The 17854-nt window shown below is 45.5% G+C and overlaps 1 protein-coding gene across 2 annotated transcripts in view; it reads left to right on the top strand.

Annotated features, from left to right (window-relative positions):
- Positions 1-1617: 1617 nt before the first annotated feature.
- Positions 1618-17854, top strand: part of LOC106821195 (guanine nucleotide exchange factor DBS-like) — a 108775-nt gene continuing 92538 nt past the window's right edge. For both annotated transcript variants that reach the window (XM_014825891.1, XM_014825892.1), the window contains exon 1: positions 1618-1909. In XM_014825891.1, the coding sequence (XP_014681377.1) occupies positions 1621-1909 (289 nt within the window). In that variant the 5' untranslated portion in view covers positions 1618-1620. The remainder of the gene's footprint in view (positions 1910-17854) is intronic.

Raw genomic sequence — 17854 nt, forward strand, 5'->3', positions numbered from 1 at the left:
GGGATTTGGGAGGTATGCAGAATGCATTGCAGAAGGTTGCTGAAATGATGTGTACGCAACTGCGTATCTGCATATCTGCGCCTAACAAAGGTGTCACTACGCACGACTTAAATGTTACGTTTATAACCGTAGCAACAGACCTCAGATGAGCCCAGATGCTTTGCGGCTCTTGTCTAATAATGACAATTGTCATTTAACCGGGTATGGTTAATTAGGGCTGTTAGCTAGGCAAGGGCTGTGTACTATATATATCTTCCGCCAAAATGTATTCTGCTAATACAGTGATTAGTGATAATATGGTTATTATCACCACATTATAGACTATAATAATTATAGTGTTAGAATACGGGACAGATACATATGACGCGGTGTGATCGTCGTAGTCTGGTAATTTCATTGGATTTGGTAGCGCGTATCAGAATTTACAGCGGTTTAATGTTCCGTTGTGCCCATGCATAAAAACCTTTGTTGACACAATTATTGTAGTTGCAAATGTTGTGATGTCTATATTACGCTGAACATTTTTAACATTCCAGCGTCCATCTCTCATTTCCGAGTTGAGCGAACGCGACACGCACACAATATGCTGCACGAAGCCTAGGTGAAGCCCAACTATATATATATATTGACGTGCTGTGCTGAGCTTCGTCCATACACCGGCGCGCTGCAGTAGGCGGGAACGTGCGCATTCCCAGCGTATCTCCTAGGAGACGGCGGCAGCCGACGCACGCAGTCTCGCTAGCAGACGCCGTCTGCTCATTATTCCGAAACGATCCGAACCGACGGTGCTGCTGTCTCGTTCGTCGTTCTCCGTCGTTTACAGGAATGGCGGACACTCACCGTAAATGTCGTGTGTAACTGTGACGCAATCGAGCGGCTACACGGAAAAATCAAGCGGGGAGAGTCGACCGGAGGGATCCATACAATGTCGTGGATTATATACACGGTAGGAATTTCAACGGGAATGAAATTCATGGCATCCATGCATTTACATTGTGTTGATGACGCGGCTGTGTTTATGATGTAGGTGCAAGGGCTTCTACAGTAATCTTGCGCTAACGCTGGTTGGAGGCCTAAATAATACATATATATTTCGGCAGCTAGCTTATAGTAGTTTCGTAATTGTCACATCGCAGCCAGAAGTTTTAGTCCCAGTAATCGCACAACTCTGCATGATCAATAATTTGTGTTTGTGTTGTAGCGCGTATAGTCAGTCTATTTCGCAATAACAGATGGCGTCCACGTATGTTTACGTAATCCAGTTCAGACAGTTTAAATCTGTGTAGACATTTAATTCACTGACACTGCCTTTATGATTTTTACACTCCGTTTTCAACGTTTAATTTGCGAGTCAGGCTACTTTTATGCTATGTAAATGCATGGCTTCATTAAGGACTGTGAGGGTTAATTTATTCATTTTCGAATTAAATTTTTCCCAGAGGTAATTGCTCTTATATTATTATACGTCCCCACAGGATAGGAAATCATGTATGTGTCTGCATCGTCTGTTACAGACTCAACTGTTATTGCACAAAAACTAAATTTGTACCAGTATTTATAACTAGCTTGATTACTCCTTTGAATGAAGCTCATGAACGGATGCCGTATACAGTACTGACAATGCCTGCTACTTCGTCTGCGCAAATTGAACAGAACATCGAAATATTCGTCGAGAACTTCCGGAAAGGAATGTACAGTCAGCAGTTGAGTGCGGAGTCACAAAGTTCAGGCGATACTGTGATAGGTGGCACCACCGTGAAATCCCGCTGTTCAAGTTCGGACACGTCGGAGGGCGCTGCGCCATCGGAAGTGTCCGACTGCAAGTATGACACGTGCTCATCTGAGTGGCATTGTGACAGCAGCAGCTTTGCATCGTCCAGTGGCGACTACTGGGAAACAAGTGAAACAGGTAGGATCTCCTGATGTTACTATTCTTAACTGCAGGAAAAAAACCTGTTAGATGAAATGGTGTGAAAACTGCTAAATTACTATGATATCAAAAGCGCAGTATAAATATATAGAGAGAATACCGCCTGAGACACTCTATAATTAATTGCAATTATTAATCTAGTAAGCGGTGACATAAGGTATGAATGGAGTGAAAGGGTTGCCATGCAGGTATCCGAATCTTTTGCAAACTTAGCAAACCCCTGTATAACATTAAAGAAAAAGAACTGTAACTTCATCGAGTTTTCAGTAAAAGAAGGAAACAAACAAGAACCATTATGAAAATAACAGTACATTCACCACACATGCTATAGGGAAAAGGTTTGAAGAAATTGGAGAAGTATAGTGGAAGCTGTATATATAAAGCAGTACCGTATACTGTTAATATGTTATCTGTTTACATTAGGTGTCTGACTGGCAAAATGTGTTAGCCCCATATGATCCTCGCATCTCTGCTGTAAAATTACAAATTTGCGATGAGTGTCCATGAATATATCGTTTGCTGTATTCCTGTTCGTGATATGATATGTCTGTCTATATATATAGCAGGGGTTAATAATGACAAATATTTGGCATTATTAACCCCTGATATATATGACAATGTATATATATATATATATATATATATATATATATATAATATGCTGTTGTTGTGATTTAGAGTATTGTAATTATATAATATCCTCTAAAATATTGTGTGCTTTTAACACAGGAAGCACGTCCAGCCACGTATTCCTTAGACATAGAACATGTATACACCTTCAACTTAAACCGTAACTTTCGCCTGCTACGATTTTTATCAAAATCACAACAAATATTCTAGCTGTGATCCATAAGAACAAGCCGATATGCGGAAGATAAGATAGAACGGGTAGCCAGACCTTGAATTCCTTTCAACCCATTTTTTATTCTTCTTGTTAGAAATTATGTGATAACATAAATAAACCATGTCGAATTGCGGTTGGTGTATATGGGAGGTAGTTTATGCCGGCTTCTGCGTTGTTATTATATACGTTATTAGTAGTGTACGTGGCACACATGTGAAATTATCATGCATGTGTGCGTGCGTTTGTTCGTGCGTGCGTGCGTGCGTACGTCACGCGCGTGTTTACATGAATGAGTGTACATGTGTGCGGATGTACATGTTCGTGTGTACGCGTTCGAGTACGGGGTGTGTTCGTGGTTGCGTACATGTGAGTGTTTACATGCGTGAATGGGTGCGCGAGTTGTATGTTTGTGCGTGGAAGTGTATGTAAATTGGTGTGTGCGTGCGTGCGTGTGTATGTACGTGTGAATGTGTGTGTGCTCGCACGCTTGTGCTTGCGCGCGCGCGTGTGCGTGTGTGTGCGCGTATATGTGGGGTTGTCACAATGCATGTGAGTTCGTGATTGACTGCGCATCTCTGAGTGTATTCCCGTGTGTGTGTAAAAACGGTGTCCGTAAGATGCTGACTATAGTCGCTGCACAGAAATCGATCGACCGCAACTTACCTTTCTTCACTCTGATAACATTTGCACTGTCTTTCAAGAAAGGTCGACAGTATTTAGGTTGCGTGCAGATCCTTTGCGTGAATTAACGCAGTTTGGGCCATAATTAGAATATGAAGATCAAATCTAACTCCGCACATATCCGTCACGTTAACACGGCGTTTTCTACAACCAATGCTAATGTAATTCTAATGATACATGTAGTGGGGTAACATCAAAAGTAGCCGCGTGCGGTCTGCTGCGCTGAGGAATCACGATACAAGTTGCTCATGTTTAGCCAAAATCTGACAGAAGTAGCAAAAAGCACACGTAAACGAGCGCGGTGGATATATATCGCCATCTCGCGCGAAGTGTTTATTTTAACGGAGCCCAACCACAACAAATAGATCAGCACGAACAGACGGCAGCGGGCCGTAAACGTTGACAGCCCAACCACTCTAGATGCTTTACTCTTCGCGAGTGAGCATAAACAGCAAGTTTGCGTTTGCCCCCCGGAGAAGTGCACCACTTTGGCAGAAGCCGAGATTTGACTGTTAAAACTGCACACGCACGCAGTATCGGAAAGGTAACAGACTCTCAGTGTAAAGAAACTCCCGTGTTGCTCTCTCGCCGTGTGTTTTAGTGCACACTCTACATTCTGCGCAGGATTTCACTTATTTCCATAAATAAGTCGCTCGCGAGAATACGTTGGCGACGCGCCTATGGCTCCGTTCCAGATTTCTGAGATCTTCTTGAAGGTTGCACATAAATTGTTGCTTGGCATCTGGCTGTCATCGCCTCACAAGAGAATTATTGTGTAACTTACATTGCTGGCTAGGCATTCTGCTTGCTACGTACGGGTTGCCCGTGCGTACTTGACTTGTGTGCGCTCTCTTCTTAAAGTAGTTATTTCAAACAGTCTTCCTGACCGTTATCGTATTTTCCGACTACTATACAGTACTTATTGGTATTGATTGCGTATAACAACAAGTGTCTAAAGTAAGGCTAGCATGTCTCATAACACTCGTACATTGTTATGTTCACAAAAATATACAACGATTGAAATTTGTTTACTTACATCGTGTTGACGCGGTTACGTGATGATGCCACTTGTTTATCGCGGGACCCTCTCCCTGTACTTCTACATGTTTGTTAACTTGATGATGGTCTTAATGGCGATGTTGTACCAGTCTAGAACCACTACGTCACTCAATTAGATGCACTTTTGTCTGGTGGTTGACGATTTCAAGGGAATTGTCGGTATACGAAAGAACTTGGCTGCATTATTTGCTATTTTATTTACCATAACAGCATAAACCCATGGTAATCTTTATGCTGAAGTAATCAATAACATGTTAGCTATTAGGCAAGCCTATAATTCGCTTGTATTCTGAAACATATTTTTCAATACACGTTTGATGTTCTCAGTAGTTCATTTCATTTGCAATCGTGTCTCAGTTGATCTAGTTGTAGGGAATGCCTACAGCATCGATGAATACACATTCGATTACAAGTTGAATGATCAGCAGATAGGAAGGGTGGTGCTCTGATGAAGGGTAGGTAATATAGCCATGGTTGCATAAATTTTTGTTATCCAGGTGTGTACTTTTAATAGCTGACGACAGGGTAGCTCCGGGATTGCCTGCATACACTTGTAATTGTCTGCACTGGCGAAAACTCTGTGTATGTGTATTCGCCTTTAACTTGGGCATTGACTTTTAACTTCGATTATAAATTAATGGACATTAAATTTTGCACAAGTGATTTTAATCCGTTTCTTGGACATTACTCTTTGTATATGTATGTTCGTCCAACTTTTCAATGTGTGGATTGTAATCGCTTTGAAATTCTTCACATTGTGAAAGAATGCTATGTTATGCACAACGCTAGAAAATTGGTCGTCGTTTCCTTTCACCGTGAAGAGAATGAATCGGTAAGGGGAGAGGGGATCGGACGAGAAAGCAGACTCGCATAGTAAATTTCGTGTATTTACTAGCGATCGGGAAATCGTAACTGAATGCAGTTGAGCACAATTCTTCAGAGAAGCTTCTTACATGCCAACTTTACAGAGCCAAAGCATTTGCCGTCGGGGATTTTGTACCAGTGCTATTTTCGAAATTTCTCTGTCGCTCTCTCACGCAGACGTACATGCACGCACACGTACGCACACGCACACGTACACGTACACATGCTCACTTTCCTCGCCAGACTGAAAAAATACGCGAGCGCTCACGCACACACACGCACGCACGCACGCGCGCGCGCACACACACACGCGCGCGCACACAAACACACACACACACACACACACACACGCACACAGTCTTTCACCATCTTACCCTTATTCTTGATCTAACCTTGCTCTCCCTCTTCCTCCCTCAGCAGTCTGACAGCATGACTCACATTCACTCCCAATCGGATCTCTGTATTTTTTTGTCTGTGTGTCTCTTACAATCGGTTGCATTTCCAACGTTGTTATGCGGAAACGCATGATACGCCTTTGTATTTTTTATCTGTATCGTATGATTATCATATAGATTTGATATTGATAGATTTGATAGATATATAGATATAGATATAGATATATAGATTTGATCAGATAGATATTGATCATATAATAACTGCAGGAGTAAATAATCACAAATATGTGATATATACAATAATTTTTGATTATTTACTTCTGATAACGGTGTGCTAAGTAACCGTAAACTAGCTCTTCTTATTCAGTATGAAATCTGTCATCAATCTCTTGTCATTGTGCTGTACGAAGGGATGCGACGATTACTCTGTACTAGCATGCATGTCTGCATTGATGTCCCATTGCTGTACCGCGAAACGTAAGGACGAACTCTCTTCTGTAAAGCCTGACTTTTAGAAGTGTCACTAAATGTTATATTTTATTAACATTTAAACGGTACCACGTGGGTAGTAATTTTGTAAAATTCAATTAGCGTTAATGATTATTAACCATTTTCCCACACTGGCTGGTCGCTTGCTGCAAAGGCAGTGGCAATAAAAACATAAACATGGTGTGCGCATGGGTTTATTAGGTGGTCATTCTAGTGCTAATTTAAATGTAATGCTTCTAATACCCTAGATGCTGTAAATACATTTAATTATACTAGAGTTTCAAGTAAATTGACTGTGATATTGTATTCGTATTCTTCAATGGTCGCTGTTGTCATCTCAATAACCAATTAATCCTACTGTTTACGGCACGTGCGGGCCTGCATGTGTCTGTATTTGCGCATATTTAGCGATTACGTACGTAATATTTACAGATCCACATCATTGACTCGCGAATGCCGCTGCTGTAGTATAGTGTACACACCCACACGCGCCTCTGACGTCGATTGCCAGTTGCAAGGAGAGGTTTAGCTAGCTAGTATATTGATTTTGAAACACGCGATGTCTGGCGACGGCCAGTACTTATCGTCGGGACGCTGCTGTATCAAGGCGCCCTCTGTCGGCGCGTGTTTGCGTGATTAACATTTGTAAGTTTTCCTCTTGGCATGATTCATTAGGTGAGTTCCGGTGTGGATTTTCTGCAGTCGTTCGTGATATGCAGACGTCGTCAACAACTTCGGCGACACATGCACATATCTTAGATTTGGGCGGGTTCAAAAATATGCATCAGTGTGCGCATATTTACTCAATTGGTAACTATCGAGAGTTTGCGAATCACGATCAAGTGCTTCGTAGGGTCTTCACAAATATATATGCGTGCGTGCGTGCGTGCGTGCGTGCGTGCGTGCGTGCGTGCGTGTGTGTGTGTGTGTGTGTGTGTGTGTGTTTACGCGATTAGTTAATTTCTCTGCTAATGACGCCGCAACTGTACGGTGCTGCCACCCAGTGAACGCAAACGGAGTTTTTATGATCAGCACCCGAGTAGCACATTCGACCGGTAGTAGAGCTTGCAAACAGATTTATTTGGACTATAAAGCACGTGCATGCCTCATTGAAGCAGTTCATGTGGGGAAAATACGTGTTAAACGTTTTAAAATATTCCGTGAATTTATTTTCGGCTTCAACGATATCACGGCATTTTACGATATTTTGGGGGGTTTTTGTAATGCCACACTGCCAGTTTACGCGCGCGCGCGTTTCACGTGACCTATTTTCAGCGGAGTTTCAGTTAGTGTTTTTGCCCCACCCCTTATGTTCGTAGAAGTGTAACGAGTCGTGGTTTTTTCTACTAACGTCTCCATGAATCGTGTCGCATTTCCCACTACACTTAATTTCCGCTGAGGGACGTCTTCATTTCGTGATGAATGTGTAAAACGTCACCGAAATCCGCCGGAAAATTCCTATACGCCTTTGTTTAGCGTATGGCACGGGATAATTATCATTAGCATACGGTAATTAAGCCTTGAGGGAGAGGATGAGAGCTGGCGATAGTAGCCTATAGGTAGTAGCAGCAAGGCCACTGTGAGAAAACGCGGGCGGGTTGCTGAACTTGGCGTGGTTGAAGTCGCAGTCGTTTGACTGTGTCGGTATCAATCTCAATTTCACAGTGTGCAATTGCGGATCATCATCATCATATTGCATTGCAATGCGATTATTGCTACCCGACAGGTGCCAGATTATAAATACGTCGAAACAAGTTTAATGCCAAGGATAAATTTGCAGGACGTCTGCACATGACGTTTATTCGCTCTAACGCGGGCACACTCAGATGGAAATCTTGGTTGAAAGTTATAGTCGCATTAGCATGTTCCAAGGCAGCCTAGTTTCAGCAAACGAAATTTAAACCACTGACGTATATAAGTTAAAATGGGGGCGCATGGTGGGCGCGTAAAAGATTGTTTGCGCGTGAATATGTGTGCGCGTATGTGTCTATCTGTCTGTGTGCGTGCGTGCGGGCGTGCGTGTGTGTATGTGTACACATCAGGAGTTAATAATGACAAATTATTATGAATTTAAATGACAATTATTATTAAATTTGTCATTATTAACTCCTGATACACATGTATGTATGCGGTTGGGAGTACAGATGTTATCTCGAACGATGGCTTCGGACCGATCAATATTTCATGAAATATTGATAGGGTCAAGAAGCCGCCACTGTGGCTAGCTTATCTGCGAGTTCCCCGTAATTGTCTGTGGCTTGTAGACATTAGTTAATGGATTGCCCAATTATTCAATATCAAACTCCCAAACTCCTATTGGCCAGCAGGAGCGCTGTACGGGTCAGTTGGCCATTACGACACTAGCTCTCATTTCGGGGTGTTCTCCGGATGTTATATGACGCAGCGCAAAAAAAGGGTTAAATTATGCTGTGATAGGCAGCGAAGGTATACAACCACCGGATGTATTATTGAATGTGAACGCAAGAACCGCTAACGCAAGGGCTGGCGGAATAGCAGGCCCTAGAAGCAACAGATAGTGGTTGAACAATGGCGACATAATAGGAAGTCGCAGCGCGGCACAATGTACGTGCACGTGGTGCGTCAAAGTGGACGACACAGTTTAGAGTGACAACAGCGATTGCCCGCCTACTCGCTGGAGAATAGTGGAGGACTACTAAACTAGCAGTGCAGTAGAAAGTACAAGTGTAAGAGCAGGCGACAGTGCAGTAGTGCGCACGCCGTACTACATGCATGGCGATGCATTGCAGTGCAACGGCGAGCACAATAGTTGGGTATTCGATGGTACATTGCAGTGCCAATGTGCAACATACTCTTATTTAGCAGTGCAATAGTTGCGCGTATACGATATATAATAATTCTTGGCGGTGCAGTGTGATATTGTGCAGGGAATGCACCAGGCCAGTACTATAGTGCAACGTAAGTGCTCTACATTTACGAACAAGGAACAAGCTGCATATAAGTGTTCGGTGGTGAAACGTAGACCGATGGAGAGAGCCGGATGAATGAATAACAGGCAGGCTTATATGAGCTTCACCCGCCCCGCGGTATGCTGCGTACGGGGCTCGCCGTGAAAGTCTGCTCGTATCTCTACTACCTTGGCTCGGCAGCAGGCGGGAGAACTGCGGCCACACACAAGAATCAAGGTAGAGTTTGCTCGCGTTGGCGTTCGGATATCGCGCTCGGCGATATCACTGAGTTTAGAATTGTTTGTTTATAGTGATCGAGTAGTTCGTACTGGGGTTCAGATTTGATTTGTAACCACACACAAAGTTGTATATTACTTTCGAACGTTTTTAGCCAGAAACCCTTGTTGTTGCTATAGCGTAAAGGCAAATGTTGCGGTTAATGATCGCATGAATATTAATAATATGAATATTCGCTATGAATAAACCTAACAAGACATTATAATTATATTATAACATTTCGACACTGTAACCTTACAATAATTATAAGCATGTGTAGGTGACCACGGGAAACAAGGTATGTCATGGCTGCAGTGACTTGCATGCGCAAGCTTCCCGCTTGAGTAATGGGTAATGTTAATGTTGACTTGTGGTAGCCATTATTGGCATTTGGACAGCTGAATGTCGCTAGAATGGTGAAATGGAAAAGCTGGCAGCATTTATTATTAAAACATGGCTGTTTCAGATGTCAGCATGGTGAACAAACAAGTAGATTTTAAAATATTTATCATACCATGATGTAAAGAATAATAGATTTAAATTATGATAATCCCCATCATGCAACAATTATCGATCAGCCTGTATTACGTAGGCGATCTCAGAGAAACAATTTTTGTTACATTTTTGCACGATACCGTCTTAACTACGATATGAATCATGCGATGTTATTGAGAGACAGTGACAGGCGAAGAAAGAAATCCATTTCCGCGATTTTTTACTCGAATGAATCTGTCCGTGTCGTCAGCGTTCGCCGCGATGCACTAGTTTTCCTTGCGCTGCTGATTTTCACAGCGGTCTGTGCGTCGCATGGCCCTCTTATACTCACATATTATTTACCGCCTAACTGTAATATAGATTTTGCGGCAAATGCCATTTTTAGATGTGATTTTCTTATCGCCGCGGCATGGCAGTCTACCCAATCCGCTTCCACGAGCGATTTCCACACAGGCGGCTCGAAGTCTTCGTGCATTGTAACGCAACCGCTGCTCTCGCGATTTCAGTTATAATGTATAGTGTACGAAAATCATTGCTGCGGCGATATCATTCGAGTGCTATCGATCATGGAAGCTGTGCAGCTGTAAGATAGGCGCTGAATGGGACGCTCGTCCGACGAAGCCGAGATGAAGCCAGTTCGGAACTTCGGATGCTGCTGCGGTGAAGTCAGTTGGGATGCTGCTGAGATGAAACCAGTTTGGATGCTGCAGTCGGCTGCGATAGTGGCGCGTGCGCATGCATGTCCTTCAGATAGAGCGTGTTGAGCCTTGCCGTGCATCGTCGTCGACGCGAGTGCAGAGCGCTGTTAACTTATGCAACCGACGCCGTCGCCAGCTATCGAGTTTGAGCTGTTAAGTGATTAGAGCTTTCCGCGGCGCCTCGTCATGCTGGCGGTACCGAGGGCGGCCTGCCCGCCAGGAGAGAGAGAGGAAGAGAGAGAGAGAGAAGGAGAGAGATGAGGAGAAGAGGAGAGTAGAGAGAGAGTCGGGGAGAGAGTGAGAGGTAGACTCGGGACGTAGATTATGGGATGTTTGTATGTAATGATTACGCGGAGGAGAAGGCGCACACGGTGGACACGGGCGCTGCGCCGGAGATGTTTTTACCAGTTAGATGGTTTGACAGGTGGTAAACGTAGCAGACGGCGCGCGTGCGGGCACACTGCGGTTCGATTTGCGCTGTCACATAATATCTCACGACGGCGGTTGCTGTGGATAAACACGGTAATCTCGTGCTTGGCCCTCTACCGGCTCACAGGCAGGATACTTCGTACAAGACACGGGACACACCTTGGATATACCACGCTGTCGCCGGATTTCATTGAGGAAACTCGTGAAAAGTACGGCTGGTAAAGTTCCGCCGCACGGTCATTTACTATTCTTGCAGGCATCCCCACACATAGGTCGATCATTGGCGCAAAACCGCTAGCGTGTGTATATTTGTCGAGAGGGAGAGAGAGTAGAGGGGGGCGAAAACAGAGAGGCCAGGGCGAACATTATCCTCTTCTATATTTAATATATATATATATATAAAGAGGAGGAGAGGAGGAGGAGACGGACAGGGACAGTGCGGGACAAGGACTCACGGACGGCGCGCGGCATGGCGGGACGGAAAAAAGAACAGGCGACAGAGGGGACCAGACAGAGGGACTAGGGCAGAAATAAAGGGGCTGCGAAGGAGAATGCATAAATTTTGCTCGTCACGCGGAATTGCAATAAAGTGGACATCCGCGAGTCTGCAGGATCCATTCAGCATGTACAGAGCCTTGCGCGCATGGCCCGGCTGCATTGGGCATTGTAGCGAGTTTAGTAGGCCCGCGCGCCGTGCTGGAACACGTTATTTGAACGACCTGGTCGCTGAGAGAGAAGCGCAATGTTGTCGGTGCCGCTCGCCGGCTTTTCGCCCACCAACCGCTTATACCCCGCGGCCCGGCCGCGGACGTCGGCGCCATCGCTGTTGCGGGTCGTCCTAATTTTGATTCCCCTCGAACTTGAGATTCGGTAGCGGATCGAAGCAAGCGGCGCATGCCTACCGCATTTCGGTCCGCGTTTCGGAAAGTTCTCGTTCGTGCGTCGGAACACTGCTTTGCTGCTGCTGGCTGCTGATTGATGATGATGCGATGGATGGTGTAGCTGCCTTTACTGCTGCGCCTCCTGCATTCGGCACTGCTGCTTCGCCTGATTTGTAGGCTCCCGCTATTCGGCGAGGCCAGGCAAGCGTTGGACGGGAAAGAGGCGGTCTGGAATGATTGATTGCACACGGGACCTGGGATGAGTCAATCGTGGCCGGTTGAAATCCACAGGCGCGCTGTGCGTGTGAGGCTACCCGTGGTGCGTGTACGTGGTGCCGTGGATGCTACGCCCATGGGTTCCGGCTATACGGCGAGGGCCCTGGTAAAATTGCGTGTGTAAACTGTTTAGAACGGTGATGTGGATGGCGCGGACTTCGTACCCGCCGAACGCTTATATGCAGAAACAGGTCGGCGGCTGGCGGCGATGATTGCTTTTTGAAGTGGATATTGCGCTCACCAGCATTTGAGATAGATAATAACCGCGGCGTCTTACGTGCGGCCGTTTTGCGTCCGCGTCCCTTCCCCGCGTTTCGATGGCCCGCCCGGCATCGCAGATTAACGCAGGTGCGGCATGTATATTATAAGCCTGGAATGATTAGTTAACGAAAGCGGATGTTAAAGCTGGCTAGTGCCCGGTTGATTGGGCCCCAGACCCGCCAAGCACGAGCTCCTGAGCGTTAAGATCGGGCAAAAAGCGGGGTCACTCCGACGTCGCCGGAGACCGGTGAGCCACGGCAATACGGGCGCCTGACGCCGACGCCGGTAGTACGCGCCTCCCCGCCACACACCAACACAAACGTTTTGTGCGGGGCCTCGACTTATCGCACGGCCGACGGAAAAAACGGTTGTCGCGCGCGTTATTTTTTTTTTTTTTTTACGTGTGTTTTTTTTTCGCGCCCCGCCCCACCTAAATTCTCGCGAGGGTGCGGATGGAGATTATATTCGTGCGAAGCACGCGATCTATCCGTCTATAATTGGACACAACTCGAACGAGTTTGAACGATGCGGCGGAGGTTTCGGGAGGGCTTCATTCGTGGGAGGCACGGCGGCGCGGGACGCTCTCTGGTCTCTCCCCCCTCTCTTCTCTCTCTCTCTCTCTGGTCTCCTCTCTGTCGGCTGCTATATAGACGATGACAGCGCTGCCAATCCGCCGCGGCGTTACGGGCGGCCGCCGACGGACGCAGCGCGTAAATATTCCGGCAATGCTTTACGAAAGAGCTGTTTGCCGTTGCGGATGGGGCAGCGGGCGCCGGCCGGGCCGACGCCCGGATGTCGCCACGTTTGGGCACGACGGACGAAGTTCCGTTACGACTACGTTACGACGAGGACTCGTTGTTTCCCGGGGCGCTGTCCGTCGAGGAGTCGCCTCATTCTGTTCCACTGGCACCGGGAAGACACGGACGAAGGCCGCATGGTGACGGTATAAATGTGCCGCTATCGTTGCAAGTGGCCGGTTGGTCGTGAGTAAGCCTAGAGGAATTTATTGTGTAACTTTACATTGCATGGCCTAGGCCATTCTGCTTTGGGACTTGTGTGCGCTCTCTTCTTAACAGTAGTCTATTTTCAAAACAGTTCTTACCTGGACGTTATCGTACTTTTCCTTACTTTACTATTACGTACGTTATGTTGGGTATTGATTTGCGTATAACAACAAGGTGTCTAATGAGGCCTAGCATGGTCTCATAACACTTGCTATAACCATTGTTATGTTCAACAAAAATATAACAACGATTGAAATTTGGTTTAAACTTACATCGTGTGTGACGCGGTTTACGTTGATGCATGCCCCACTTGGTTTAATCGCGAGGGACCCTCTCCCTGGTATACTTCACATGTCTAACTTGATGGTGGTCTTTATGCGCGATGTTTGTACCAGTCTTAAGACCACTACGTCCAACTCAATTAGATTGCACTTTTGTTTGGTGGTTGACGATTTCAAGAATTGTCGGATTTATTACGAAAGAACACATTGGTCCCTGCCCATTAATTTTGCTATTTTATTTACCCATAACCAGCATAAACCCATGGTAATCTTTTATTGCTGACCCAGTAATCCAATAACATGTTAGGCATTAGGGGCAAGCTATAATTCGCTTGTATTTCTGGAAACATTTTCTATAACGGTTTGATGTTTCCCAGTAGCTTGCATTTCATTTTGCAATGCGCTCGCTCAGTTGATCTAGTTTGTTAGGGAATGTTACAGCGATTCGATGAATACACCATTCGATTACAAGTTGATTGGATCAGGCAGATAGGAGGGTGCAGTGCTCTGATGAAGGGTAGGTAATATGAGCCATGGTTGCATAAATTTTTTCGTTATCCGGCTGTGTACTTTTAATAGCTGGACGACAGGGGCTAGCTCCGGGATCTGCCTGCCATTACACTTGTAATTGTCTGCATGGCGAAAACTCTGTGTCATGTGTATTCGCCCTTTAACTTGGGCATTTGGGACTTTTAACTTCGATTATAAATTATTGGACATTACATTTGCCCACAAGGATTTTTAATCCGGTTTCTGGGGGGACATTTACTTCTTTGTATATGTATGTTTCGTCCAAACTTTTTTCAATGTGGTGGGATTGTAAATCGCTTTTGAAATTCTTGCACACTTGTTGAAAGAATGGGCTATGTTTATGCCACAAACGCCCCTAGAAAAGGTGGTCGTTCGTTTCCTTTCACCGTGGAAGAGAATTGAATCGGTAAGGGGGAGAGGGGATCGGACGGCAGAAAGCAGACTCCGCCATCAGTTTAAATTTTCGTGTATTTTACTAGGGGGGGCGGATCGGGAAATCGTTAACTGCAATGCAGTTGAGCACAATTCTTCAGAGAAGCTTCTTACATGCCAACTTTACAGAGCCAAAGCATTTGCCGTCGGGGATTTTGTACCAGTGCTATTTTCGAATGCAATGTGAGCTCGGCTGTCATGGTAATTCTTATTGAGTCGTTGTTATTCTATTCATGCAGTAATCGCCTTTGACGTCATTTACCTACAATTCTCTATTCTACAATTCGGGTTCGATCATATTCGCATTGGAGCATTTAAGAAGTTTAAGTTTGCTGTATTTTTCGGCTTCGCAAAGGTGTGTATGGTGACTGATAAAAAAAAAATCAGATTACGTCACGTGCATTTTCAGTCCAGCACCACGCGCGCACACACACACGTGCACACACGCGAGTTGTATGCGAATAATTTGCGCGCGTATAAATAGTAACACGAGTCCATAATATAATATTATATTTTCTATATATTTTCTATTATGGACTCTTGCTAGTGACGAGCAGCAGCAATATGCGGGCATGTTCGTGCGCAAACATTAGTACACAACGCGTGTGTGTAAGGTTTATCCGCGATCGTTAAGGCATTGTGTGATAATATGACGCGTCTGTCTCTCATTCCTGTAGTCTTGATACGAACGTATGATCAGGAGTGTATAATATTGCAGTGTATATCTATATTCATATCAGGAGTGTGTAATATTGGAGTGTATATCTATATTCATATCAGGAGTGTGTAATATTGGCGTGTATATTTATATTAATATCAGCAGTGTATATCTATATTAATATCAGGAGTGTATATCTATATTAATATCAGGAGTGTATATATCTATATTAATATTAGGAGTGTATATCTATACTATACACTCCTGAAGGTATTACATATTATACGGAGTGCGCACTCAGTGAGCACGCACCGCGTCTCTGCTGCACGCATCCCCTGCATGTATGTGTCTCACGGCGAGGTAAAATGGCCAGGCAGGCACTCCGCGTGTTCAATCGAGGCGGTGCCGTTACCCGTGCACGGGGGAGCTATAATTTCAGGTAATATTTTACGGTATAGCGAAGGCGCTAATGCTACGGCGTTGTTATAACGTTGCGTGTAAGTATGATCGATCGACTTGCACGCACGCACGCTCTCTCTTTCTCTCTCTCTCTCTCTCTCTCTCTCTCGCTCTCTCTCCCCTCTTCTCTCTCTCTCTCTCTATCTTTCTCTCTTCTCTCCTCCGAGATTCAAACATTTACATTTTTGGTAACCTTACAATAATTATAAGCATAGTGTAGGTTGACGGCCACGGGAACAAGTCCTTTCATGGCTTGCAGTGACTTGCATGCGCAGCTTCCCGTTGAGTATGGGTAATGTTAATGTTGACTTGTGGTAGCGCGTTTTGCCAGTTTGATCGCTGAATGTCGCTAGAAATTGAGTGGGTGAATGGGAAACGCTGGCAGCATTTATCAATTAAAAACATGGCTGTTTCAGATGTCAGCATGGTGAACAAAACAAGGTAGATTTTAAAATCATATTTTATCAAATACGCATGATGTAAAGAATAATAGATTCAATTAGAATAATCCGGCCATCATGCAACAATTATCGATCAGCCTGTATTACGTAGGCGATCAGGAGTCAGAGAAACCAAAATTTTTGTTTGCATTTTTGCACGATACCGCTTAACTATCGATAAATGAATCATGGCGATGTCCTTTGAGAGACCGTGACAGGCGAAGAAAGAATCTGCATTTCGCGATTTTTTACTGCGAATGAATTGTCCGCTGTCGTCAGCGTTCGCCGCGATTGCAACTAGTTTTCCGTTGGCGCTGCTGATTTCACACAGCGGTACTGGTGCGTGCATGGCCCTGGCTTACTACTCACATATTATTTACCGCCTAAACATGTAATATCAGATTTTGCGGCTAAATGCCATTTTTAGATGTGATTTTCTTATCGCCGCGCATGGCAGTCTACCCAATCCGCTTCCAATACGATTCCACAACAGGCGCGCGAAGTCCTTCGTGGCATTGTAAGCGCAAGCCGGCTGCTCTCGCGATTTCAGTTATAAGTATAGGCTGTAGGAAAATCATTGGGCTGGCGGCGAATATATTCCCGAGTGCTAATCGATCATGGAAGGCTGTTGGCAGCTGTAAGATAGGCGCTGAATTGGAGCTCGTCCGACGAAGCCGAGATGAATGCCAGTTCGGATTGTGCTGCTGCGGTGAAGCTCAGTTTGGGATGCTGTGAGATGAAACGCAGTTTGGATGCTGCAGTCGGCTGCGAGTACGTGCGGCGTGTCGCATCATGTCCTTCAGCAGATAGAGGCGTGTTGACCTTGCCGTGCATCCGTCTCGAACGCGAGTGCCAGAGCGCGTTTAAGCTATTGCAACCGACGCCGTCGCGCACTATGCGAGGTTTGAGCTGTTAAGTGATTAGAGCTTCGTGCGCTCGTATGCGTGGCGGACGAGGGGCGGCCTGCGCAGAGAGAGAGAGAGAGATCGAGAGAGAGAGAGAGGAGGAAAAAGACGTCGGGAGAGAGTGAGAGAGACTCGACGTAGATTATGGGATTTTGTATGATGATTACGCGGAGAAGGACACGGGTGACACGGTGCGGGAGATGTTACCAGTATAGATGGTGACAGGTGGTACGTAGCAGACGGCGCGCGTGCGCACACGGGTGCCGATGACGCTGTCACATATATCTCACACGCGTGCTGTTGATAACACGGTAATCTCGTGCTGGCTCTACCGGCTCACAGCAGACTTCGTACAGACACGGACACACCTTGGATATACCACGCTGTCGCGGATCATCTGAGAACTCGTGAAAATACGTGCTGGTAAAGTCGCCGCGGTATCACTATCTTGCAGGATTACACATAGTCGATATGCGCAAACCGCTAGCGTATGTATATTGAGAGAGGGAGAGAAAGTAGAGGGGCAGGGAAACGGAGAGGCAGACATATCTCTCTATATATAATATATATATATTAAAGAGAGAGAGACGTGACGGACCAGACAGGCGGACAGAGCTCACGGACGGTCGATGGACGGAA

Source organism: Priapulus caudatus, unplaced genomic scaffold, assembly GCF_000485595.1.
Source record: "Priapulus caudatus unplaced genomic scaffold, Priapulus_caudatus-5.0.1 Scaffold63, whole genome shotgun sequence".
In the NCBI taxonomy this organism is placed as follows: Eukaryota; Metazoa; Priapulida; class Priapulimorpha; order Priapulimorphida; family Priapulidae; genus Priapulus; species Priapulus caudatus.